At 36.9% G+C, this 27,343-nt stretch overlaps 2 protein-coding genes across 4 annotated transcripts in view; one reads left to right on the forward strand and one right to left on the reverse strand.

Annotated features, from left to right (window-relative positions):
* The window catches only part of RPS24 (ribosomal protein S24), a 229,759-nt gene that overhangs the window by 105,564 nt on the left and 96,852 nt on the right, over positions 1 to 27,343 (reverse strand). The gene's annotated exons all lie outside the window — the stretch shown is intronic.
* Positions 1 to 27,343, forward strand: part of DLG5 (discs large MAGUK scaffold protein 5) — a 106,384-nt gene that overhangs the window by 48,031 nt on the left and 31,010 nt on the right. For all 3 annotated transcript variants that reach the window (XM_064662577.1, XM_064662578.1, XM_064662579.1), the window contains exons 3-11: positions 2,848 to 3,013; positions 8,208 to 8,351; positions 9,889 to 10,072; positions 13,619 to 13,878; positions 17,957 to 18,269; positions 22,153 to 22,383; positions 23,241 to 23,425; positions 24,076 to 24,201; positions 24,914 to 25,046. In XM_064662577.1, the coding sequence (XP_064518647.1) occupies positions 2,848 to 3,013; positions 8,208 to 8,351; positions 9,889 to 10,072; positions 13,619 to 13,878; positions 17,957 to 18,269; positions 22,153 to 22,383; positions 23,241 to 23,425; positions 24,076 to 24,201; positions 24,914 to 25,046 (1,742 nt within the window). The remainder of the gene's footprint in view (positions 1 to 2,847; positions 3,014 to 8,207; positions 8,352 to 9,888; positions 10,073 to 13,618; positions 13,879 to 17,956; positions 18,270 to 22,152; positions 22,384 to 23,240; positions 23,426 to 24,075; positions 24,202 to 24,913; positions 25,047 to 27,343) is intronic.

The raw sequence follows: 27,343 nt of genomic DNA on the forward strand, positions 1-27,343 counted from the left end.
TCCTCTAAAGGAAACAAATACTGTGCAGTTTTTCTGATGAAAAAGGTGTTTACTGAATGTGTTTGGTTTTTAAGCATTCAGAAATCCGATTTAAGCTTTATAAGAACTTCTGTACAACTATTGAAAATGTAAGGTTATTAACAAATCAAGCAAAGATGAACTTTTGGGTCCTCTTTTAAGGATAAGAGTGGGAAAAACTGGATCATACTGATCTGTGTTTTTACAGCACTTAACAGCCGTACATCTTGTGGCTGATGCTATGCATCGACAATACCATTGCAGAGATTAAAGTATCTGTTGATGGGCTTGTAAAAATTGCCAAGTTAATGAAAAATAACTCTTTCTGGTACTAAGACTAATGGCTTCACATTAGTGAAGAAAGCTTCTTTCCTAAGGCTAATTAGCCTGTCTTTATTTAAAGCAGACTTTTGTTGCTTGGCACGGTTTTGGGGCTGTGTGCACAAATGTTCTCTTTGCCTGACGAAGATTGTCACTCAGATGCTGTCCAAGCTGTGGGGGGAGGAAAGAGGTGGAGAAATAGTGCTTGTAACTCTGGGCTGCTTTTATTATGTTTAAAGATTCCTGGGACATCCACTGAATGCTGCTGTAGGTTTGTGTAGCGGACATTGTCCACAGGGCTGATGCTGGAGTTAATGCTGATATTAGTGATGGACCAGTTGTTAATCCAATGCCCTTTTCTCCATGTAAAGCACACCAACCTTCCTGATCCATCTCCTCCTTCCTTTTGACCTCTTGCATCCTGTTCATCTGTTTTGCTTGCAAGCAGCCCCAGGATGACATAAGATGTTGAACTTCTCTGTAAGGATGAGAAGGGCTTTCTCCATGTTACACATACCCTGATATGTCAGCTCAAGTGAGATGATGTGCATGTTGCCATTGAATTTACCCAAGACCATGCAGCCTGTCAGTACCTGAATTTGGTTTGTCTGCCTTTACCTTTCAGCTTGTTTGTGAAATTCCTTGCTCATTGATGTGTCCAAACTATTCCAAGTGAATATACATTCTGACTTTTTTTATCTGTCTGTTTGTTTCTCTCCTTATTTATTCCCTATATCATGAGCCCAGGATACTGCATTTGTATTATTACTGGTTTTTGTAAAACCTTGCCATAGAAATTATGTCAACTGCTTCTTGTTTAAAAGAAAGGATAACTGCGTTGCAGAAGTGTGAAATCCTTAGTCCTTATGAATGAAGGGACTCCATCTGGATGGAGGAGTGAAACAAAGTGGTAGGAAAAGCCCAAATGCAGTCTCCACTGAGAATTCTTCTGAGGGATGTGAGTTTGTGTCTTTCTACAGAGTGCAGGTCATTCATGCAATTTTTTATTTCTTCAGTTTACTATTAGAGCATTTGCATACATTATTATGCAATAGTTAGATTAAAAGAACAGTCTCTGTTCATAAATTCTCATTACATAATTACAGTAACAGCTAAAAGGAATAAAACCAGGGATCCTATTACTCTAGATGCTGTATGTATGATAGCCCTGACACTGCAATTATTTTGTTGTGGGAATTTTAAAGCACAGGTAGTTCTACTGAGAAGTTGGAGTTTTTACATTCTGCAATACCTTCATGAACTGGGTTTAGAGATAAGAAGCCAATCCTTGCAACTCATTACCATTTAAACCAGGGAAATAATTTTGTTTGAAATTCTTTCTTAAGACAGTGATCAGAGAGCATTATTTTACTATTCTATCTTTTGTTTCTTCATTAATTAAAAAAAGCATAATAAAGGTACATCCTAATGAGTTAATACATATATCAGCTACGTGTTTCAGTTGTATAATTATGTAAACTATTTCTAGAATTTCTCTTTTGGGTAGAAAATAATCTCCTATATACATTTAGGCCTTTAACTTTCACATCTGTGACTTGTATCTTTAGTCTTCTCTTGTGTGTTTGAGAGACACATGAGCAAAACTATGTTTACAACTTAATTTTAAATGAGCAGAACTAAAATTAAAGTTGAAGTAATTGTCAGCATGTTATGAAGCAATATAGCAGACTCTCATCTCTTGAGTGGAAGAAGACATCTTTTTGTTGGTATTGTTCTCTGAGAAGACAGTAGGCATCGTCATCAGCTCTGATATTAGGAAAACTGAGAATTAAAAAGCCCCACAGAACGCTTTAAATGTATGACTGCCCCTTAGAGGAAATTAGATGTGTAGTCCAGTTATAGTGATTGCAATGTGCTTGTGTTAGCCAGTGTTGTTAAAAATGAAACCCATTTTTCATGACTTGTTGGCAAGTCAAATCTTTAACTTCATGTACCAGACTGAAAAATTGTGACATGTGAAAGCACAGAATTGCATTAAAAATAAATGTTGGCTGTAGCACATAACAGAGTGGTATGTCTATGTTGCTAGATAAAAGAAGAGCAAAAGAGCCCCTGTGTTGTAGCAGTTTCTCTGCTGTTGCTGGTTTTTTGTTTTTGCTCTTTTTTTTTTAGAAATGTGGACATGGTTCTTTATTGAAAATAATGTTTTTGCCTATGACTTGTGTCACTATGGTAGTTCCTGAGGTCTTAGCAATTGTTACTGCAAACTTGCTTTGCCTTTTAGGCAACTTGTAAGTTCATGAGTGAGGAAGTAACCTACTCATGCAAACTTATCTCGCAACACAGGTCTTTTCTGCTAGTGTGGGATCTGACTGGAATTATTTTTCTCTCAACTCACTCATGACAACTTCCATTACTTGTTTCATTTTTGAACAGGATTCTGCAACCAAAAATACAGGATTTTTCAAATTAGAGTTACTTCTTAAGTGAAGTTGTATTGTCCTATGAGGAGTTCTCTCAATTGCCGTTTACTTATCTCTTTGTCAGGTACGACTGGTAAAGCATCCTCTCCACCACCTGTGATAGACACGAGACAGATGAGTGAGAAGCTGGAGACTATATTGTATCAGCTGCGTCAGGTAACTCGAGAGAGGGATGAGCTGCGTAAGCAACTTGCACTTTCGTCTCCTGGGTCCACCTTCGATGACTGCAGGTAAACATAAAGGAAATGTGACATTTTAATTAAGTTCTCAGTAGTGTTTTCAAGTGTCTTGACTTGTACTTGGCTGTAAAGTGCTAAGGACATTGCATTATGTTGCTTGTAACCTACTTGCATCCTGGTGATGGGTGTGTTTCAGACATTCACGTTTCAGAGCTGCCTGTTAAATGCCTATTCTCACTTTGTCCAGCAATTTTTCTGTGAGAGTGAGGGGAGTAGGTGTCATCTCTATGTTGAGAGAAGAAAGCAAACAAGTTGTTTAGGCTTCCTGGGTTTTGTTGTGGGAAGAGAAAGAAGATAGTGGCTGAAGCATTTGGTGTTTTGAAAGCAAGAGAGAAGAAAGGGAAATAGCTCTGAATACTTGGCTGGAGAACAGAAATGAGGAGAGGAAAAAAATCTCAGCTATTCCTGTGCTTCTGCAAGGAGAGAGAGGTTTGGATTTCTGTTGAGTGGACTATGTGTTTTTTAGAACATAAGCTTTTTGGTATATATATATTGGGGAACTGTGTAGCAGAAATATGTTCAGAGTAAGGAGCTTCTCCACTGAGAAGTTATGAGTGCTGCCAAATAAAAATAACATGTCTTCAAAGTTAGTTAATGGCCAGAAGTCTTATGTAGCTCATTCTAATTTGAGTGTTGACATTTTATGAGGAAGATAGTACTCAGAGTATGAGTTAATCGTAAAAAAGGGTTTTATTGAGTAGAAAGTAGAATTAGTTTGTTTTAAAGGGTTAAAGATCTGCTAATGTTTACGTGTTACTGGGTACACTGAGCAGGTACTTTATGCCTGCAGTAAGCACATGTATGAATATATTTAAACCTGGGGAAAAAATTGTCTGTCACTGGATCTGAAATAAGAGCAAAGAACAGATTTTCTGGGAGGTGGTGTCATGATGCATAGCTTCTCTGAACTTGAATGTTTTATTGTTGTTGGTTGTTACTTAATCAGCTCTATCTGTATGTGGTCAGGTGGTTAATTAAACTTTTTGTCTGTATGAGATGAGGTCAAGATTTGACTCAGTGAACTGGAATTGGGAGAATCTGGACGTTTTATTAACTCCATAGCTACTCATCTTAATGCCCCCCTCCTCCCCCTGTGAGTTCTGAGGGCTACTTTAAGAGCATCATGTTCTGCTAACCCTCTCAAAGCGTTGTGGGAATGGGAGAGGAAAAGATTGTCAAATGTCAACATCTTTCGCATACTTCCAGTTACTTACTTACATAGAGGGATTTCTTCTTTGAAGTCACTAGAGCTTAGGCACTGAGGATTTTATGGCTCACAATAATCTTCTGCATAATCCAGGATGCTATTAATAAAGTTCTGATGAGCTGTCCTCTAGACTGCCCTAGTTTTCTCTTTCTTTTCAATCCTTTGCCTTCAGCGTAGGATTTGTATGTAGTAGAAAACATAAATGTTTACAGCTTCAAGAACAAGTCATCAAAATGAACATTGTATTTGTAGTCCTTGGACAGTAGTTAGATTGTGGTAGTTAGACTTCCAAACAATCAAATATTTGAAGAATATTCATTGGGAAATGAATGAAGATTATTAGTTGACATTTTTTCTTTAAGTGTAAAAGTATTCCTCCCATCGCCATACACATCTATGGTTTTTAAAACTTGCTGGTATTTATTTTACTTTGTTTCACATTCTTTCCTCATATAAAACTAATCTTCAGCCTCCAGGAGTCAAAGCCCAGACATGGCAAACTGTTAATGCTGAAGTGTGAAAGCTGGGAGATCATTATGTAGGTGGTGACTTTTACTACCCAGGCTTTATTTTCCTGGCTGTGTGTGCTGCTTTAACTATGGCTGCACCAAACACAGGTGGTGCAGAGGCAAATCTTGACACGTCACGTTGGCGTGCTTCAAAACAGTTGCAGCTCCCAACACATTGGTAGTCTGGGCTGTGCTGGCGGTGACGGTTGGCATTGCAAAACCGAGGGCTGCTTTCCAAAGCACATGTTGACTGAGTCTAGAGCAGTGGAAGAGGAGCCACAGCAGTGGATTGAGAAGTGCTGAATCAGATCATGTGCCATCCTGCTGGCCAGGAGTAGGATTGCTCGTGCTGTACTTGTGGACTGACATGGATGTGAGCCCACGTGGTGGTGATTAAACAGAGGGCTGACCAAATAATTTTGTATGCTCAAGCAGCACTTCGGAGACTTAAACTTGCTATTATTACTTACACAGTAGTAGTAGAAGAGAGCTGCAACACAAATAAAACCCCTGAAAACTGCCTTTGAGAAGAGACTGTTTTGTGTGTTATCTGTAATTGTTGTTGGAATTGCAACAGTGAATGATAACACAAGTTGTTAGGTAGGCATTGCCCACAGAATTAGAGCTGTGGTTGGCATTAGCATCAGATACATGTAAGTGTCCATCTCACTGTAGCCTTGATTTTTGGTCAGGGTAATTCCACTGTAGCACAAAGGATTTTTAGGATTCTCACATGAATATCAGAAAAACAGACACTAGCATTTTAAATTTTGTTAATATTTGAACAAGTGCTTCCAAAATAGTAACTGATACCTCTCCTTTATTGAAATAATAATTTTCTGTATTTTGTGGGACATTTTAGCATAAAACTGTGGTGATCTTGCCTAAACAAGCCTACATGTGCTTGAATGGACTGTTTTGTTGAAACAGTTTTGATTTTTGACTTCTGACCAATATTCCTCATTTTCATGTTCCTGTTTTTCTTGCTGAGATATAAAGCCTTGGAACAGCACTGTGGAAGATAAGGTCTTGGATATCCATGTGGTTTTTATTTCATGTAGATGAGGTAGAATGGAGGATGTTATTGGTGGCATTGTTGGTCCTTCCTCGTTGTGTAGTTTGGCTAACTTGTGTAATTACCTACGTAGTCTCCATGTTTATAGGTGATGCATTGTTCTTTTTTTTAATCTGGGGATTTTTTTTGTTTGTTTGTTTTTGTTTGGGGGGTTTTATTTTGGTTTGGTTGTTTTGGGGTTGTTTTTGTGGTGGTCTTGCTGTCGTGTTTGTTTTTTTTAATAATACCGGTGTTACTTCAGCAATATATGAAATACACTCGATGGATGTTACACTTGTAGAACAAGTTTAACCATAGCTTTCAGACTGACCTAATAGTTTAATATGAACATGTGTTAATGGGTTTCAGTAAGCTTAATGCTACAACTGAGAATTAAACTGTGCTGCAATTAATGTTGTCATTTAAGGACCGTGGTGGAGAGATGGTGTCTGCTTTCAATAACTTCACCCTAAGGTCTAATTTAAATCAATACTTGGGGTTTTAGTGATTCTGTCAAGGGTGTAAACATTTCAAATTGAGTTTAACTTATGCTAACTAGGTTTGTATTTTAAAAGAATAGCACTTGGAGTAGTTGCAGTAATGTCTGTAATGCTGTATGAGTAACATGCTATTTCTTTTGGCAGCCCTAAGCAATGAACTTAAAAATATCCTAAAAAAATCCCTGTGGATATGGCTTGAACATTTGGTTACTTTATATGATTTTGGCTTTTAATTGTTTATCAGTCAAGGAAGGGCTTTTTGTTTTGTTTTCCCCAAAAGCACTTCTCTGGAGAAAGGAGGAAAAGAGGAATTTCAATTGAAGGCTTCACTACTCAGCAACCCAGATGCAACTGAGTTGCCAAAATGTACCTCATATCAAACACACTCCTCCTCAAAGTCTGTGAACCAGATGTGGCTGGCATTTTTTTTCTTTTTTTTTTTCAACAATTCTCACCACTGAAATAGTACAAAACCATTTTCATTTTGATTCAATTGCCAGTTGCATTTCAGTTCCAGAATCCATGCTGCTGTTTTTTCTGTATGAATCAAAGAAAATTCTGATGGCTTTTCAGGCTGTGCTTACAGAGAAGCCATTTGGGAGAGTGTGAGGTGGGAGGGAGGAAGAATGATCTGTGCAGCAACAGAGCAAATATGATATGAGAATTAACAGAGTTAAATTAGAAAGCAATTGTTTCCTTATGGAGGCTTTGGTTTTCTTTTTTGGTGGTTGTTGGGTTTTTATTCATTGCCTGTGGTGTTACAAGAGCCCCAGGAGATGACAAGGGACAGCTGTCAGACGCTCCATTTTGAAACTAGAAAATTCAATGGTGCAAAAATTCTGTGACTGTATAGAGGAGGAACAGTTCAATTTAGAGCCTCTTAGAAGCTTAGTGCTTCAAAACCAGAAGACAAATCTAATCAATTCTAGTCTACAAATAAAGGTACCATGTACAAGTACCACACATTCTAGATGTAATCTGTGTTGGTCAATTCCTTGACAAGGGAGATGAGTTTAGAAAATTTCTCCTCTCCCAGTCATCCTGATATACTAAAAGAAATTTGAGTCAAAATTTTTCTTTTGACTGACTTTGACTTTGTTGTTTTGTTTACTGGAAATTGCTTGTTGGAGATAATGTTGTATTGGAGATTCCTAATAATTAGTTTGACAAAATTTGGGTTATTTTATGGAAATGTGAGGCAGATTCTGACACGTTTTCTCAATCCTTTATAATAGTTTAAAAGAACATGGTAACACACAATCAGACATGTAATTCAGCAGAATGACTTGATCAAATTATTTAAATTCAATGCTCAGTTAGTCAAACAGGTCAAATTCTGCCAGCATAGATGTATGAGTTTTTGGTGTCCCATTGGAAGTCTTTCTCCCAGACCTTCCTGATTTTCCTAGGGAGCTATAGACAAGGTCCTCCAGCTGCTGCTTATATGAGAAGCCTTTTCTAGCCCAGGCTCCCATGCACCCTCAGTTGACTTTGGCAGCCTCTTTTCAGCCCCACTCTCACTGCAGCTTTGTGTTTTGTTGCTGAGAGTTTGACATGGTGGCACAGGAAAGCCGAGTGTGCAGAGATGGACTTGTTCTTGTATCAAGTGACTGTTCTGTTCTGTGGTAATACCACTGCTCAGAAGAGAGTTACAGGCACACTCTGTACTAGTTTTGGCTGTGTTAGTGATAGTTAGACATTATTAGATGTTACATCTCAGTTTAAAACTCATAGATGTTTAAGTCAGTGACATTTTGTTTGCGGTTGCATCTTTATGTGAGCTGGTCAGTATTTAAATTAAAGCATAATATAACCTAAGTTTCAGCAATTGTGTGATAGTATTTTTTTATTGGATAGTAATTTTTCATTCTCTTTAGTAGCTGATGCTTGACCTTATATTCTTTTTCCACGCTAGGCCTAGTCCAAAACCAAATCATGATTATGAAAGGCTGAAGATTCAGTGCATGAAGGCCATGTCAGACCTACAGTCGCTGCAGAATCAACACACCAAGACGCTAAAGAGGTGTGAAGAAGCAGCAAAAGAGGCAGATTTTTATCAGTAAGTATCAGTAAAGCTGTACAAGGCAAGAGTTTGCCAAACATGATAATCAAGTAATTTTTTTTAATTGCAAGATCAGTGCTTACCTGCTTCAGACAATACATTTCTGGCCCATTTGAAATGATAAAGTATGGACTGCTGGTTTTACTTTTAGGAATTTGAGATAGAAATCCCCAATGTCCTGATGGGATGAAAAAAGAAAACCCAGGTTACTAATTTGAAATTGCAATCTAGTAATTTTACAGTCAGGCTAGAGAGCGGAATATAATATGAGAGAATGTAATTTGTTACTCTCTTTTAATAGATTGTGATAGCTCTCATGATAATTTATCTAAGTTTTAACACAAGTTAAACTCAGATATTATTTTCTTCTCTAATAATTTTTAAAACCCTGTGCTTTTTTTAAAAAACAAAAAGAGTGAGCATTCCAAAGAGTTAGCATTCTCATTTCCAACAAAATCTGAATAACAGATAGCAGATTAATAACCTAAATGTAAAAATTATGTGTGCTTAGTTGTGTGAATATAATTTGTCAAAAGGCTTTTTTTTTAAAAGGTTGTTCTAATTTTAAGGAAACTTTTTTTAATGCTTTGGGTCATTCCATACAGACGTGTTGGTATTTGACTTCATAAGGAAGGAATACAAAATAACATAGAATGCAAATTAGATCTATTCATTGCTCTGTGTTTGTCAGGGTTTTTTTAATATGTATAAATACAGATTTTTAACATTTTACCAGCAAGTGTGAGAGTTCAGTTAGAATTGTTCTGTTTCAACAATAAAAATATTTATAGTATTCAAAAGGCACTCTTTTTAATCTACAGTAATAAAATATATTGACTGATCTGCTTTTATCCAGCAATGATTTGGTCTAATTTTGGACTGCTACCTGGAATTTTAATCTGAATGATAGCCTCCTTGTGTGATTCTGTTGTTTAAGTGAGAGTGTATTTCTTTCAACAATTCTGGCTTGCACAGTGAAGTTTGGAAGAACTTTCACAGCTTTTTACCTGCTTGAATATAGTTGAAACGTACATAGTGTGTTTTTGTTGCTTGTGGTGTTTTTTTGGACAGCTTGGGGGATTTTGTTTCTTTCTAAAACAGTAGCACACAAGGAGAATTTTGTTCTTTTCACCTGTTTTTTGGTTAGCTGCTGCTCTGCTGGGGGCCCGAGAGAAAGTGGAGATGATTAGTGGGATAATTCCTATTATCTTGAGGATTATCTTACATTCATATTATTACATTTCTGTTTGCCTGCCTGCTTTTAATTGCTATGAAATGACATTGATGGGTGGCATAAATCCACCATCTCTTCTGATGCAGTTTAGGAGTACTGTGTATTTTTGCATATTTTCATACTTACTTTCCTGTTTGTTTCTGATTTCTTTTTTTCCCTGCTGCTTGAAATACACAAATATGCAGAATTGAGTTAGTTTGACCTGCTTTCTTGGTAGGAAACTCATACTTGAAATGAATTAGTCCAGGACTTTGTCCTTGCAAGTTGGCCTCTAAGAGCATGTTTTGTGTGCCGTGACAGCACATTGCACAGTCGGCTGCTGAGTGACCAGTCCCAGCTGAAGGAGGACATGGATACCTTGAAGAGGAAAAACACGCAGTTGGTGCGAGAACATAATCACCTGCAGCAGTCGTGTGAGGAAATGAAGAGGCTTCACGACGAGGATCAGAAGGAGATAACGGACCTGCGCAGCCAGCAGCAGCAGGTGAGCTCAGCCTGGGGGGGATGTGCTAGAAGGGATCCTGGATGGTTCCTCTGATAAACAAATCTGAACGTGCAGAGTTGCTGCCTTTTATGTCTTAGTAATTCTGAAACATCTTCTTTACGTTTTACAGTACTAGGGGAGAAAATGACATCTTGGGATGCTAATTGATTTTCTGTGTCTGGCTGGTATAAAGAGTGAGGGATATAGAATATGAGATGGCATTAAGGAATTTTGATAGAGAGATGAAAAAGTGTACCTGAGGATTGTATATGCATGATATATTTTTAAAGTGGGTGGAGAGGCATCAAAAATCTTACTTGAAACTGCAAAGTCATTAAAAAGATGCCTATTTTCCTAGGGTATTTTATGGGACAGGGATAGCTTTAAACTTGCATGCTGTGTTTGTTTTTTTGGAAAGAATCACAATTAAAAAAAAAGAGTGACAGTCACTTTGAGAACCTTTGGAGGTTTGAATTATTTGTTGGTTTTGATGGAGGTTTTTTGTCTGTGTGGGGAGTTTGGTTTGGGTTTTTTTTTTTGTTATTCTAATGACACCATAATGGTTAGTGGAATGACTGAGCTATTCAGCTAGAAAAAAGCTACAGGTTGATTAATGTTTTTGAACTTGAAACAAAAAGAGACAAAATTTTCAGGACTGGAAGAATTAAATATTTCAGAACTTTATATCACAGGCTGTCTTCAGGTCAGTGTTTTTCACATATTCAGAAAATAAAAAAGCAATAGTAATACTAAGGAGTAACTGGTCCTATCAGGTCCACTGTTCGCCTACAGAAAAGTTTGATCATTTAGTTAGAATTGTTACAGTAACATGTGGAATGGTTAAACAGAGTATCTTGGTTGACTGTGTGTAGTCTGATTCACAGGGCAAACTTGCAAGTCAAACATTAGGCTTCAGAAGCAAAATCTATGCAAACCAAAATAATTATTTGCTAGGGTAGGAGGGGCAAAGGTCAAAGCAAGCTGGATGTGCTGAATGGCACTTCAGTATGTGCTTGAGGTCTAGTGCAAAGGGGAGTGAAGATTTGTTCTTCCTTTTTATCCGTTCCTCTAACACTATCTTGCAAGCTCTGCTGTGAGATGGTTTAGTGGCTTGGCTCAGAAGACAGCAGAAATGGTTTGCTGTGTAAATGTGGGCAAATAGCTTAATTGTTCTATGCCTCAGTTTCCCAGTCTGCAAAGAAGGGATGCACAACCTCCAAGAGAAGGCTATTGTATTTTGTGGATCTGTCCTGAGGTTTGAAATTCTCTGGAAGGACAGGGGGCTGAAGTGTCGTTGTCAGTATTGATTTAAAGAAATTCAGTCTCATGTCAACGTCATGATTAAACCCTTAAAGGAAACTGTGTATGTGACTCTCAGTGAGAACGTTGTGTAACTCCATTTCTCAGCTTGTCAGAGTGAATCATGGTGTCTTGAAGGGGTGCCAAAAGTCTTATCTTGTCCATGTCACTTCTTGTATGAATGAGTCTAACTCTGTGTTGATCCCTCTGACGTGTTGTTTCGTTGTTGGACCATAACAAAATACATCTTGGTGGCCTCAGAGAGCAAAAACTTTTGATCAAATTACTCTTTGTGTAGGATTGTCATGGATTTGCTGTGTAGCAGCTGACCAGCTTAAGTTTCTGCTGCTCACGTAGGAAGTCTCATGTTGCCACGGCTGTCTTCCTTGGACCAGCTGGGACTATTTACTTTTTCTCTGACTGGGATTTTGAATGAGGGACCTTCTTTATTGTACTGGTGTTTCTGTCTTCCTCTGTGAAATCTCTGTTAGCAAGTTTATGTTGAATTCCATCCAGTTTCTTGTTTATTAGTTCTTCTTTTCTTAATTATTTAGTGTGTTTGCAACATAAATACATTCCATATCTGCTTTAGACAGCAAGAAGTGGTTTGTTTCTGTTCGGATTCTCAAATAATTAGTTCTCAAACCTGTTCTCAAACTGCTCTGGGAAATGGTGTTCAGGAAAATGGCTTCCTTGAGTGAGTTCAAATCAGTATGTATTTACACTTTACGTATGCCTACAGTTTACCATGTGCTTAGCTTATCTGAAATGGTTCACTGAAGCATACTGGCTACTCATGGGTCCACCTCTGTGCAGATTATGCTGCTGAATCCACTGAGGATTGGGATGTATGTGGAAATAGTTGAAGTATAGTCTTGTTCAAGGGCCACTTTATGAACAGTAACTCACTCCTCTTACGTATCCTGGTTAGTTAAAGGAGACCGATGTCAGGCTGAAGAACTTTGTCTCTCTTTTCTTGCCTCTGTAGCAAAGGGGTTTATTAACAATGACAGGTGTTTTCTGCTACCTGTGAGCAATGAAGAGCAGGCAATCTCTTGTGCTCTCCTTTTATTTTAATCTGCAAGCATCCAGGTTCTTCCATATTCAGGAACTGGTCCTTACTCTGAATGTAAGACACAAAAGAAGATGAGGAGCCAATTTGTGCATATTTGTGCAGGATAGCTGCTCTGTATTTGGTTTCAACTTTTTATAGAGCTCATATTTTCTGTCTCTTTTTCCTTCTAGTTTTTAAATACTTTTTATTTTCGGGTAGTTAGGGACATACCTTTGTAGGCTAATGTTAGCATTATGTAATTACTGGCACCTCTCTATATAGAGCATTCCTCTGTCTTCCCAGTGCTCTGTCAGGGCCAGATTTCAATTTAAAAGGCAAAACCAGAAAAAAGGAGCATAGAAATAAAAAAAAAAAAAAAAAAAGAAAAGAGGAATAAAAAAAGATAAGGCTTCATTTCAGGCAATTTTTTTTTGCCTTTTGAGAATGAACAATGACTAGATTTGCTGAAGCTCATTAGGGCTTTCTTTTGTTGTTGCTGTTCATTTGTCATCAGTGTTGCTATTTGCAACAGGATTCTTACGTTGATGGAAATTAATTTGAAACTAAGATTCAGGTCAGGCTTTATTCACATTTAAATGGACTTTTCCTCTTCTTGTTCATATTTTATGTATAGCTTTTGAAACACAAACATCTATGGGTAGTTGTCAGATGAGGTATCGTATGAATATTAAAATAATATGCGTGCATGTATTGCATATTTCGAGTAGATTTGATTCTCTTAGGGGTTTTAATTACTTAATTTGTTCATAGAGGATACAGGCAAGCATGGTGGTCGTGAATGCCACCTCGTGGGCATTTCCTAAATTACCACTATCATCATCATCAAGTAGTGATTACCTTTTGTTAAAACTACAAATACTTAGAAAACAACATGAGTTTAATAGGTGTCCATAGCAGTTACCATTAGAGAGAGATTTGCATAAACTTGTACACTTTAAGTTGTGATAAAGCAGATTTTTAACCCAATTAACAGAAAGCAGATGTATAATGCTTAGAGTAACAATAGCACTTAGAGCAGTTCAGTCTTTCCTTGGTCATTAAAAAGAATGATTACCAAAATTGGTTAATATATTTTTGTTCTAATATTGTTTCTTACGTATATATTTTAAATCGTATTTATTGAACTGATTAAACCCAAAGGTTATTGATGGCATTTCTGGCACTTTTTTAAGGTTATGAAGCAAAACGGATCCTCAGAGATACTGAACAAACTTTACGATACAGCGATGGACAAGCTGGAGGGTGTGAAGAAGGATTACGATGCCCTCAGGAAACGGTACAACGAGAAGATCGCGAGCCACAATACGGATCTGAGCCGCCTGGAACAGGCCGAGGAGGAGAACAGGCGTCTGCAGAAACAGATCGACATGTTAATGAAGCAAAGGGACACAGCCATTCATTTTCAGCAGCAATATTCGTCCTCTCTCAGGAGGTATAATCAAGTTTTGACACCTTTGAGGTATTCTGTGATGTCGTTAGCAATTCTAATGTCACATCTTATTTTCATAGTGGTGGAGTCACAAATACCTTTCTCTTTTCTAAAATTTTTCTCTGGTATGTGTTACCTTACTGTGACAAGTAAGCATGTGTTTCTATATAAAATTTTCTGAGAGGTCCTAGAAGATGTTTATGAGGATGTTTATTTGGAGAAATGGTGCATTTTCTTGAGAAAAGAATTTCCCAGGTTTTGGAATTGTATGACGAATTTTTAACCATTGTTTACCGCAGAGATAGGGATGCTCTGCTTTTCAAGCTATATCTATTCTTAGTTGTAGAGACAGGAGTCACATATAACCAGAGTTTTGTTAAACCTCAGACTTAGCATTCCAGACAAACTCCTTAATGCATGATGTGCCCATATATATATATATATGTATATCCTTATTTAAATGCTAAAAGTGAGTCAATAAGAGAATATAATTTCTAGAAGATGTTTGGCAAATGAAGATTTCAAGCATAAGTTAACTTTTCATGATATTAGAATTGCTGACTGTGAGAGACTGAGATAGGGTTCAGCCTGGGAGCAGAGTTCACTGGATACAGGTGTTTGGGAGTCTTGCTTCACTGAGAAGATGCCACCATGAGCAGTGCAAGTGTCAAAAAACAACACAGACACTGTCATACCACACTTAGCCTGTCTCTCTGCTCCTTCTTGATACCAAGCCTACACAGTTAACCATATGGGGTAGGAAGACCATCAGTATACACACGTGGGTGTGTTAGGAATGTTTTCATTCACTGTTAGGGGTGATACTCAACTCCCACAGACCAAAGCCAAAAAATGTTTTTTTCCACATTCATAGACTTTCAGTGTTTCCAAAAGGTGAGATTGAGCATAGATAATAGTGTACACACAAAGTTATGTAATTGAAACTGCCATGGATTCCTGAAAGTGATGAAAAGCCTAACATATACTACACGAAACACTGCAAACATGCTGCTACATGCAGAAGCTCAACATGCTTTCGTTATGGCCTTGTGATTTAGGTCTCCTTCTTGAGAGGAAAGTGTTGCTTGATACTGATCAGAGATTGGTTTTAAGAATTCCATGAAAGTATGCATGTTCCTGTGAACCAGCGATCCAACTAAATTAATATAACCGAGCTTCAGAAGTGTTTGTCTTTTATTCAGTTGCCTTTAGGTCTGAGTTTCTTTTTTATTTTTATTTACATAAAGCTTTATTTGTCTTATTTTTATACCCTTTCTTCATAACTTAAACTATATTTCTTTGGAAAAAAAAATTAAAATGCATTTCAGACGTGTATACTTTCCAGAATATAAAAACTTAACAAACTTGTATTTGAGTATGCATGGGTCATAAATTGTAGCACTAGTTTTTTTAATTAATGCTCATTGTAAACACTATCAAAGCAGGTTTTAAAGAGAGCAGGAACTCCTGTGATAGCTGAGGTCTCATTTTGAATTAATCTTGGGTTTTAAAAAAATATCAGAGAAGTCTTCAGCCTTTTTCCAGGTGTCTGGTATAGCTAATTCCTGTGTGCTGCATCTTAACCTACACGTGTGCTGCTGCATTTTCAGTGTGGGCTGTGGTACTCAGGCAGATATACCTGCAGTTTGCAGTTGCATTGAATAAAAAGCAGGTAGTCCTGGTTAGGGTTCTTCTCGGTATTATTTGCTCCTTATAAAGTGGAGCAACTGTGCTGGTTTTGACTGGGTTAGAGTTTATTTTGTTCAGAGTGGCTCGTATGAGGCTGTGTTTTGGATTTGTGCTGAATGAGGGGTTGATAACAGATGGTTTTGTTATTACTGAGCAGTAATGACACAGGGCCAAGGCCTTTTCTGCTTTTCACATGCCACGCTGTTGAGGAGACTGGGGGTGCATGGGAGGTTGAGAGGAGACACAGCCAGACAGCTGACTCCAACTGACCAAAGGGATATTCCAGACCATATAACATCATGCTCAGCATATAAAGTGGAGGGAAGAAGGAAGGAGGGGGAATGTTGGGAATGATGGTTTTGTCCTCCCAAGTTAGCAGTTGCCCTCCTGGGGATGGCTGAACACCTGCCTGCCCATGGGAAGTGGAAAATTAATTCCCTGTTTTGCTGTGCTTGCATGCATGTCTTTTGCTTTTCCTGTTAAGTTGTCTTTATTTCAACCCATGAGTTTTCTGGCTCTGAGTAAGCAAGTGGCTCCATGGTGCTTGGATTAAACAGGACAGTCCCGTGCTTACTGCTACTGACCCATCCCACCCTGCTACTTGCAACCCATTCACAACTGTGAAGGCATCTATGAAAATGGGATCTGTATTGCCTCAGTATTTCCTGACCTCATTGACTACAATGCAAGGTCAGGCTGGATCAAGGTGTTCCAGATGAAACTTTCCTTTCAGGTTTCTTCAGTTATCACTATTTAATATCAATGTCCTTCTATGGCAGAGATTTTCTTTTCTCTCTCTGATCACTTCCCCTGGATAGTTTGGTTGTTTTGTTGGTTTCCAGACTCCTTCCCCCTCACCCTGCTGGTTTTTTTTTTCTTGTTCCTTGCTGGTGATATATTTTTGCTTGGCAAACATTGCTTTAAATCTGTTCTCCTCCCTGCTTGATTGAATCTTCCTGTTGTTGTCCTTGATTTGACCTCCAAATACTTTGCAACAGTACTGTGAGTTCTAACACAGCAGTGAGGTGGTTTGTCATAGTCTCTTAGATTTCCTGATACCTACTTGTTCTTCTCTCCTAGTGTATTCTTCTTACCTTCATCCTTACAGTACTGAAAAGAAAAACTAAATCCAGGTTGTAATATGTTAGGTCTTCTGTACTGCCAGCCTGATGACCTCTTAAACTCAAGACTTTTGTGGAAAGAACAGGGTGATGGTTTTGAAACTACTGGCAGATGCCTTGGTAAAGCTATGGCAATGCTTTGAATACAGTGACGTTTTCAAGGGAATATTTGAAATTTGGTTTACAGCTCTCTCTCAGGAAAGGTCAGGCAACATGCTGGATTAGACAAGAAATTGCACTTTTATACAGCATAGGGGGAAGGGGGGGTGTGTGTATGTGAGAGACAGAGAGAACAAAGTCTGCCAGAGGTTTGTGGGCACCTGAAATTTGGATAACCCTAGAAGTCCATCAAATCTGTTACAGTGTTTTCATTAATGACATTTACCTGTGAGTTCTGGGGAAAAAAAGCAAGGCAATCGTAGTGCCCAGTTGTGGTAAAACACTGTTCTCAGGAGAAGTTCTTGTCAAACCAAATTACGAATTTGTGTATGGAATTATATTCTCGCCACTTCTAAGAATGCTTAGTCCATATAAATCCAAAAGCTTATAAGTGTAATTAAACTTTTTATATACTTTGTTTGATCGTGCCATACTTCAGTACTTTCTAATGATAAAATACATACATTTTTGTCTATATTAACTGTCAAAAGTAATTTTATAAAGCTGTAAGATACTATGCCTTTTGATTTTACTGGATTAATTTTACCTATGGATGAAAACAAACAGAAATGTTTGAATTTTTGAATTGCCTGGCTTTAGCTCCATCGTGTGCATTTTTATGATAAACCCACTTTTTTATTCTCTTTTAACCTATCCATTACCAGCCTTGTGGCATATTTCAGCATATGGAAGTTCTGTTTTTCCAGTTTCTGCATTTGTTTCCCTTCCTCCCACATGCCTGAGAGTGTGTGGTGGGAGAAAGAATTCTAAGATGAACAGACCTAAATAGTAAATGAAGTTAAACTTGTGCTATTAAATAATGACAATGTTTTTCATTCTTGTTAGAATATTTTTTTATAAATTTACTTTTAATAATTAAATTGTTTCTAATAATTTTTATGTTTCAGTTCCCTAAAGAGGTTCTCTAATATTCCTGAAAGTTCACTAATATTCATAAAGCAATTATTATTTTGCAACACAGAATACATTTTCAAAGTCCTCTGTGGTTGTGTTTTGCCAATGGATACATTTGGTTACCTAGCAGAATCCCTAATGTATGAAAAAGGAAAGTGAGTAACAAGTGTCTTAGTGGTGTTTCCACTTGTTTTTAGGTTTGAATCAGCGCAGCAGGAACTGAGCAGCGCCACAGCACAAAACAAGGAGTTGCAGAGAGAGATGGAGAGATTACAGTCAGAGGTGACAAGGTTCAAAACAATGCAGCTGAAAGCTACAAAGGATGCAGAAAAATACAAGGAAGAAAGGGATTCAGTTTTCAATGAATACCGCCTCATAATGAGTGAGAGAGATCAAGTAATCAAAGAGGTAGATAAGCTTCAAACAGAACTGGAGCTTGCAGAGTCCAAACTGAAGAACACTTCTTCTGAGAAACGAGTGGCCAGTGAAGAGATGGAGGCTTTAAGACAGGTACTAACCTATTGCTTCTTCCCTGTTAGGGAAGGGAAATGAATGTGCATTGTTGATGCTAGAATCAGAAATGCTTAATGGAAAATAGGAATGCACTGCAAAGGGGAAGTTCTGATATTTTCCTGAGGCAGTCCTTTTTAGTATCAATTTATCAAGCGTCCATGTTTGAATACCTGCCAGTTGAAATTTGGTATTCATTTGACTTAATTCTGTTCTGCTTACTATAAAGCATTTTCTTTACTGTGTTAGTCTTGTGTGCCTTCTCAAGTAATGCTCTCTGTAAAAATATAGCTTTAAATATTCATTATTTTTAACTTCTAACCTCTGCAGGAACCACTGGATACTATCTACTGTGGCTTAAGACGGTACATGATCAAGTCATCTCTAATACTTATGCAAAGCCTGTGCTTACATGCATGTTCTTACTCATTTGCCCTCTTTCTGCCTTTAAGTTAAAAAGAATATTTTGAATATTTTTCTCTAGGATTCAGGCATGCCTTAAAATGTGTGAAACCAGAACTTTGTATTTTTCAGCAACATGTTCTTGAAATGCTTATATCACAACCATATTAGAATGATGCTGTTACAATTTCCAGAACACAATTTCCTGCTTGGTTTCATTTCAGCTGACATGCATTCACTTGACTCTTTGATTTACAAATACCTAATTTAGCATGAAACAGATACAAGCAAATACAAAGACATTCCATTGCCTATAAATCTCATTTTACTCTTTTCATAGCATTATATCTGAACAAAATACCCTTTACAAATAATGAGGTCATGGAGCTTTTTTTAAAATAAATAATACCATTTTTGGGGAATATAATGTGAATTGTGACATGTGACATCAGAGCTTTTAACTATAACTAAATTCTTGTTTTAAGAATCCATATTTTTCAGCCCAGTGTATTTGTCATTTTAGTAATTTAGCTCCTACAGTGAGTGAGATTTTAATATGTTTTGTACCTCTTCTACTTCCATCAAACCCTTTAAGCCGGTAGAAATGTCTTGATTTCAGTGGGATCAGGGTAGGTAATAAGCAATACTCATGGAAATAGCCCCAATTAGTCATTCTACTCCAATTTGTTATATCTGTCATTGTGGCACTATGAGTAATTTGCTGCAGTGCAGAGAATTAAAGTTTTAAATACATGGGTATTCCTGCCTAGAAGACTTGAAGGGGTGTTTGAATGTGAGAAACAGAAAGAGCCCAGGACTGGTGAGTATGGTGCTGGCAGGGCAGAGACATGCATTTTTTTCACTCTCAGACCTGGCCCGTCAGAAAGCAGAAATTACTGCTTCTATAATGTTTTAAAAGGCGTAAAACAGCAGTACTGTGAGTTGTCTTTTTGTTCACACTTTCTTTTCCAGTAGCTATGACTCTTCTGCTTGTGAGGAGATAAGTTGTTATCTCATGTAGTCACATAGCTCGCTGCAGCTGCATTTAGTGCATAAGGGATTTTCTAATTCTGTCAAGGAAAAGGTTTAAAACACTGAAAAAAAAGTATCAATCAGTGTATTGATTCACTGATAGTATCCTGAAACATGTACCCATGTAAGTAGGATTATCCTGTCAGTGAATACTTGGTCTGGCACTCTCCAAAAAGGTGACTTAATGGTCTTCACTTTCCTTGTGATGTACAGCACCTTTAAGTGCCTTATTACAGTGCTCATTGATTGGTTGAAACAGCACTGAATCCATTTAGGGAATTTGGAATGTAGTTTCTTCCCTGAAGCTTGTGTTTGCTACCTTTTGTGTCCCAAAGAAATTGTAAAGCAACTGAAGTTCGGAAGAGATTGATTTTTAAGCATTGTGTCTGAGCAGCTACTGATGAGGTCAGTCAGTCAATTTTCTAGTTAGACATTTAAGCTTTTGTTGCACATGCCCAAACTTAATGGGTTAATAGACCTTTAAAATGAACTAATATTCTGGCACTTATAAATGATAGAAGAAAGCTCATGATTTTTGCACTAATGGACAGTTTCATATTAAGTTCTCACAAATTCAGCCACTCAAAGCTAGGGATTAGATGTTACAGATTTCCCCCTCTACTTTCTCCAGTGGTGTTTTTTGTTTGGCATAACCTTTTGCTCTGGCAAATACTCAAAATGTCATGTTTCATCTCAGTGGTAGTCAGCTTTCCCCTCTGTTTAATAGACCTGTTGTATTTTGTCCTTATGTTACATTCGTATGCAAGAACTTCCTTAAAACATAAAAATCCTTCACAAATTCAGAATCATTCTTTAAACCAAACTGCTCTACTGTTTTCAAACAGAAGCTGTTCTATTCAAAGCCAAATGGTACATTTCCCTGTGCTGTCATGTTGTAACTTTGTGTAAATGTCATAGGAAAAAGACAGAGGTGAAATTTTACCACTGACCACTGGAGGCAATGGCTGCTCTTATTCAGATATTTTGTATCGAGCCTGCTGGGAGAAACTGTGGTAATATGTGTTTTTTCCAATCACTTTAAAGAACTGTAAATTCTTGTTTAATGAAATACTTTTTGAGAACTTTCCCTCTGCCTCAATGACTTCCATCTCAGCTGCTTGTGGGAAAAGACTTAATGTTTTTGAGTAAGTTTTATACACACATTTGAATGCACATTTTATACAAAATGCAGTTAAACTGTGCAAAATGCTATTTCCAGTACTAAAACTTGTCTGCACCAACAGATGGTTCAGAGATTTCTCTCTTCAGAGGTACTGAGCAAGGAAAGGTCTTACTGATGTTGGAAACACTTGGGTGTTCTGGTAATTGACATTCACTTATATGTTTAAAGTTCCCAGAGTGAGTAATTAATTCTAGCCATTGTCTGTTACTCTACAGCAAAAATAACTCTTCATGTCATTGCAGAACTGTTGTATTAGTGTTACTAGCCTTCTTTACATGCATATGTCAAAACCAGTTATGTTAGTACAGCAAAATGAAATTGTCATCTGTGCTTTAATACTCAATTTTATTCCTTGTAAACTGTAGAGGTAAATAGAATGGAAGTCAGTTTGTGACATGGTGTCTTCTACACAAGTATTTGGACCCTTTCCTTCTTTTGCTTTTGGGAAGTCACCTGTCTGGTGATCTTTTTGTGATCAAAACATCAGTATTTTCCAGCTAGGAGTGCCTGTATGTCAGAGGACTTATTTGTAGCCATTAACTTAATGCTTCTAGAGAGCTGAACCATCTGAAAATTTAGTGGCATGAAATTAAATTGTTTCAATGCCCCATTCTTGCAATAGAAGTCTAGTTTAAACAGTTTTAAAAGGACCGATTCTATTTTAGAACGCTTCCACATTTTGCTTTCCACATTTTTTATGACAATGCAGTTGAATTCCACATTTAATAAGATGTACTGTTATTCTGCTTAATTTTGTTGTTTTATCTTTGATTATTCTGTAGCACATTAGTATCTTAATGGCATATAACTTGATGTGTCTTTAAAACTTATGAGGAAGCTATAAGATGTTTATGTAGCTGGGTTGTCTAAATTATTTCAGTCCTGTAAAATTGAGGCAATTGCTTAAAAATATTTTCAATATATTCTTACCCTTTGCCACATTTAAAGCCTTTTTTTAGAACACCAAATCTGTCTGGTTAATTACCTTTCTTAATTACCTTTAGGTTCCTTAAAACCTTGAGCGCTCCCAGAATCTTGCTTACTTTTGACATAGCACTGTGCTAATGTGATGGTGTGATATCTTTAGTATCACATTTAATATTCTTTGCTAGTACTTACTTGTATGTAATGTGATCTGCTCCCATTTTTCAGAACATGAGTGGTAAACTCTCTGTGCTTTTAAGGTGTCACGACGTGTATCCAGTTGGAAAGATGAACTATTTCCTTTTGAACTTAACCTACTGCAAACAATGGGTCTTGTTTTAGGAACTGAACTCAGCTCTAGTGGAAAGAGATCGAGCGATTTGTGAGAGGAATGAGTTACTGGAAAAATACTGTCATGAAGTGAAGGACAAAGCTGAGGCCCAGAAGGAACTTGACCAGGCTTGCAAGGATATAGAGACAGTGAAGGAAGAAAGAGATGTTGCCAGAAAAGAGAGAACAGAAGCCATCATCCAGAGAGACCACCTCCTAAGGGAGTATTATCAAGCTCGTCAGGTATTGCAAGTCTTCACTGATGCCTTTTTCTTTCTTAGTTTCAAGGGGTCAGTAATTTGAGAGAGATTAGCTAAAGGTCTGGACACATTGGGAGTCTTCCCCCTTCTTCTCAAGTCACTCTAAAATACCTACATGTGAATGCATGTATGGTCTTCAAGACATCATGATAGCACTTTTTGTTTGATAAAGGTACATTTGTGCTTCATATTGAGCTTCTGTTTGTAAATACTAGGTTTCTGTTTGTAAATATAGATAACAAAAGTTTAATTTTTAACCTAATTATAAATCTAGTCAGATTCATTAGTTTTATTTATGATTCTTGAAATTAACCACACACAGTTGTTTGCAAGTGCACAGCCTCCAGTGCTTGTGGTGGGCTGTACTCTTGTAGTTGGCTTGTATTATTGTGCTGCAAGCTTGGGGTTTTCTTTGTGTATTTGTCTTACTGTTGTCACCATCTCTGTTGTTCAAAGTAGAGAATTTTAAAGGTGCAAGTTAATTTAAGAATAAAGTAATTCTTATCCAAAACAAGAAACATTACATCAAAATTTTCTTTGAATTCTATTGCTTTGTTTTGGAATTAAGGGACCTGCTTGAATCCCCAATCTTTGCAGGAATATATATGTCTGGTTGTGCCAAGGTAAATAACAGGTGTTAATGCAGGAAATCTATGTTGTAACTGCTTATAGTAGTTTATCTGATTACCCCCCAAAAGGTTTCTGCTAAGATAAATGAACATGTGTCATGAAAACATGAGAATTGAATACATCAGGCAACATACATATAGTAAAAGCTGTTTGTGCATATGTACTTAAAAATTGTGCCTAAAATACTTACCTGTGTTTCTTAATTCCTAGATACAAGATTCTGCTACCCTAGACATAGAAAGAGCAAACAAAGAAATTGAAATGCTTCGGAAACAATATGAGGCAATGTCACAAGAACTAAAGGAAGCTGTCCAGGAAGCAGAAGTAGCCAAGTGTAGGAGGGATTGGGCCTTTCAAGAGCGGGATAAGATTGTTGCAGAAAGAGAAAGTATACGGTAAACAAATGCTAAATGATACATGAGTGATCTTTGTGACACCTTGTGTGCAGTTGATGCAATTTGAGGACTTGCTGGATTTTTCTAGCACTTTCTCTGCATTAGCTGTCACAGAGTGATTTTTTTTTTTTTAAAAAAGTTGAGGGCACCTTACAAGATCCTTGTGTTTTTCTGGGCTTTCATAACCGTAATATGTTTCTAGTAAAGACCATTGAGTGTAATAGCACTGCTGTGTAGGAACAACAAATTGTACATTCTTTTAGGTGTGCTATGCCTAATCCTGCTATGGTCCTGCAAATAATTCTTTACCTGTGGGGCATTCACAAAAAATACCCAACATATTTGCTACTAAATAGATATAAGGAACTAAGGGAAAATACTTAAATAAGACTTGTTTTTCTGCTAGTTTAAAGAAGATAAGTGGAAATAAAGTTCTGAGAGGGACAAAGAAAGTTTCTGTTATCTTGCCAGCGTTTTCTTACGACCTAGCATATATAATTTTTTTCTTCCTTATCCTTTTTTATTTTGCATGGAGATATCTTTTGAAATTGGTCTTTTAAATTTTGCATTAACTATACAATGTGGCTAAACCAGTTCGTTACTTTGATAGGGTTTTAAGTAACTAAATTGCAACTTCTTTTCTTTTGAAGAACTTTGTGTGACAACTTAAGGAGGGAGAGAGACCGAGCTGTGAGTGACTTGGCTGAAGCTCTTCGCAATCTGGATGACATGAGAAAGCAGAAAAATGATGCTGTTCGTGAACTGAAGGAACTGAAGTATGTTAGAGAAGTGTTCAAACTGCATGAAAGTTTGTGATACAATCTTTGGTTTATTACCTGTGTTTGTAAGTGAACCATATGTTGTTACAGCTCTAGGCAGCAGGTCGTGTTACTGTATGTGGAAGAATTGCCTATATTTTTAGTTATGGAAATTATTATGGTGGGCAGGACCCTGAGTTTCACTATCTTAACCTTTTTATCTTATTAATGAGATGCATAGTCTAGGCTTTGTACTGTGGAGATACACTTAAGCAACATGGGATTCTTTCACCAAAGTGAGATTAACTTCCAATTAGTTCCTCCCAGCTGTATTATCACCCGTTTAAGAATGCAAGGTGTACATCATATGTCATCTCATTAGGTTCTGGAAGAGGTTTTGCCATCTATTTATCATGCCCCACTTGTCCAGAGCATAGGGATGCAGCTCATCTGAGGGTAAATTAAATGCATTTTGGGAGAAATTAAAAACTTAGATGTGCACTGGAGTCATGTAAAAATATTACAAAAGGCTATATTAGGACAATATATAGAAATGGAAAGTCAATTTGATACCAGACTAAGAATATCTGAAAGACAGAAGCATGGGGGACATTTTTGACAGAGCTTGGATTTCTGATTTAGAAACTCAAATATAAGGTCAATAATAACATTATTTTTCAATTTAAAAGGGGGTGATTGGTGTCTATAAGTATTTATTTTCTTTGCCTAGGGAGAAGATGGAGAATCAGTTGGAAAAGGAGGCCAGATTTCGTCAATTGATGGCCCATAGTTCCCATGACTCAGCCATAGACACAGATTCACTGGAATGGGAAACAGAAGTGGTAGAATTTGAAAAAGACAGAGTAAGTAAAAAAGATAAACTGCATTGTCTTGTGTAATGGATAGCTCTGAAGCCAATTATAGTCGTTGTGTACTAGGTATCATTAAAAATACGATTTAGGTCTTGTTAGTTCTTGGTTGTTGCTGTGGGAGGAGCCATGTTAGGCACACATGTAGGCACACATGTAGGCACACATGTAGGCACACATGTAGGCACACATGTAGGCACACATGTAGGCAGCAAGTGTGGTAACAGCTAAATGAAAGTAGTTGGCAAAACTAAGCTGTTATATAGAAGCTTTATATTTTTCCTCATATGCATTATAAAGAAAAATAGTTCCTATATCTAATCTTGCAGGGTACCCATCTAATCTAGTGGTTTTTAAGTTTGTGATTCATTGCAGACATGGCAGTGCTAAGGCAGACAAACCTTAAGTTGTGATGGAAACAGTGACATTGGAGAGACCAGTCTTCTTCTCCTACTGGCAACATCATTTAAAAATCTATGCATAAAATAGTTAAGCTTTTACATTAAGTTATTTCTCCTACTTTGGCTCAGGTGCACTGGCTAGAAATTTTAAAGTATTAAAAGTATTTATTCAAAGTTAATATATATTTTAGGGCAACATTACCCTTCAGCTGGAAAATCTGGGATGAAAGGAGTTGCCAGTCTCTTGCTTGTCTGTAAAGGAAGTTATAGCCCTTTTCCATTTTGGCATAACAAATAAAGTTCTTATGTTTAGCTTTCCAGATAACCTCTACTTCCTTTAATTATCCCAGTAATACTTGTCTCCATGTAATTTCATTTTTTTCTTTTTAATCTGGATTTTTTATTTTCTGCTTTGTATGCAAGTCTTGTATGATAGTCTATTTGAAGTTTTTGGCTGGCACCTCACATTGTTAATAGTAACTTTTTTGAACACATAGAACACACAGGTAGTCTTCCAGATTGTGATTCATTTATAACACCTTCTGTATATACCACAATTTCTTTGTCATTCCTGAATGGCAAAGTTTGTTATTAAATGCTATCAAATTAAATCCTTTTTATTTTACTGCAATATTTGAGGTCATCCTTTTTTATGCTCTTCCAATCTGTCTGTATTCTGACAGTGCATCCCAACAAAATCAGTAATACATTCCTTTTTTGACACTAAAAATAATATTTAGTATTATTATACTTTGAAATATATATTGAAAAGTCAGTATGAACTGGGTACCAGTGCTGATCCATCAGAACCACTGTCTGTAAATTCCTTTGGGGATAATTCCCCTTTCACCATGCTTTTTCATCCTTTCCCAGCTCCATCATCAAGTTTCGTGCCTTGCCATCTTCTCTATTTTAACTGATAACTAATAATTTTTGTTTTCCATTGTCTGTAAAATTAGAAAGTCCAGCATATGATGTACTAGTGGTAAACAACATGGCAGTCTGATGAATTTTGCATTCATGTGCATTCAATTCCATTTCCATTTAGTTATTTAGAATGTGTTTCCCTTTTCTAAACATTTGCTGCTGTCAAATTACAGTAATAATAACATCATGCCAACCTTGATTAGATATATGGAAAAAATCCTTGCTGACCTACCAGCGGTTGAATTCCAGGATTGAGATTATAGTGTTGAATACATTTCAATCCTTTTATTTTTGCTTAAACGTCACTTGTCTGCTTAAGCTTATGTTCTACATAATCACTCAGCTCAGAACGGAGAGAAATAATATTCACTTTTCAGCTCTGATGCTGTGCAATGATATTGTAATCTCGACTTGATCTTTATTTTATGGCAGCCTCATGTTCTTCCCTATGAAATTTTTTTCTTATATAGAACATTTGGAAGAATCATAAGGATTTCAGTATATTTTTGTTAAGTTTAGCTCAATTTATTTTCTGGTAAATATTCATATTTTCACGTGCTTTATCTTCAGCTTTTATCAGGCGTCTTTTGCACTCCCTGAAGACTTTATACTCTTCTGATTTTGAGGGGATTAGTTGAACCGTGCTTACACATCTGATTTAAGATCTACTTAGTTTTTTTCATTTTAGATTTTAAATTTCAAGTATTATCACCCTTCACTATGCTGAGATGGTTGGTCCATTAGATTTCAAGCAGAGTTCTGTAATATTTAGAAGTGTGTTATTTAACATTGAAAACAGCAATTATAAATCAGTTTGTGGTCAGTTGGTCCCGATTTATTTTGACTAGTTTTGTTTCTTACAGTGACTTTACCATTTACTAAAGCAAACACTACATTAAAATTTCCCTGTTTGGTTCAGTGACTGATCTGTTAAAGATGTTTATCACCTTTCATATCAAGGAT

The sequence above is a fragment of the Pseudopipra pipra genome, chromosome 8 (assembly GCF_036250125.1).
Source record: "Pseudopipra pipra isolate bDixPip1 chromosome 8, bDixPip1.hap1, whole genome shotgun sequence".
NCBI lineage: Eukaryota > Metazoa > Chordata > Aves > Passeriformes > Pipridae > Pseudopipra > Pseudopipra pipra.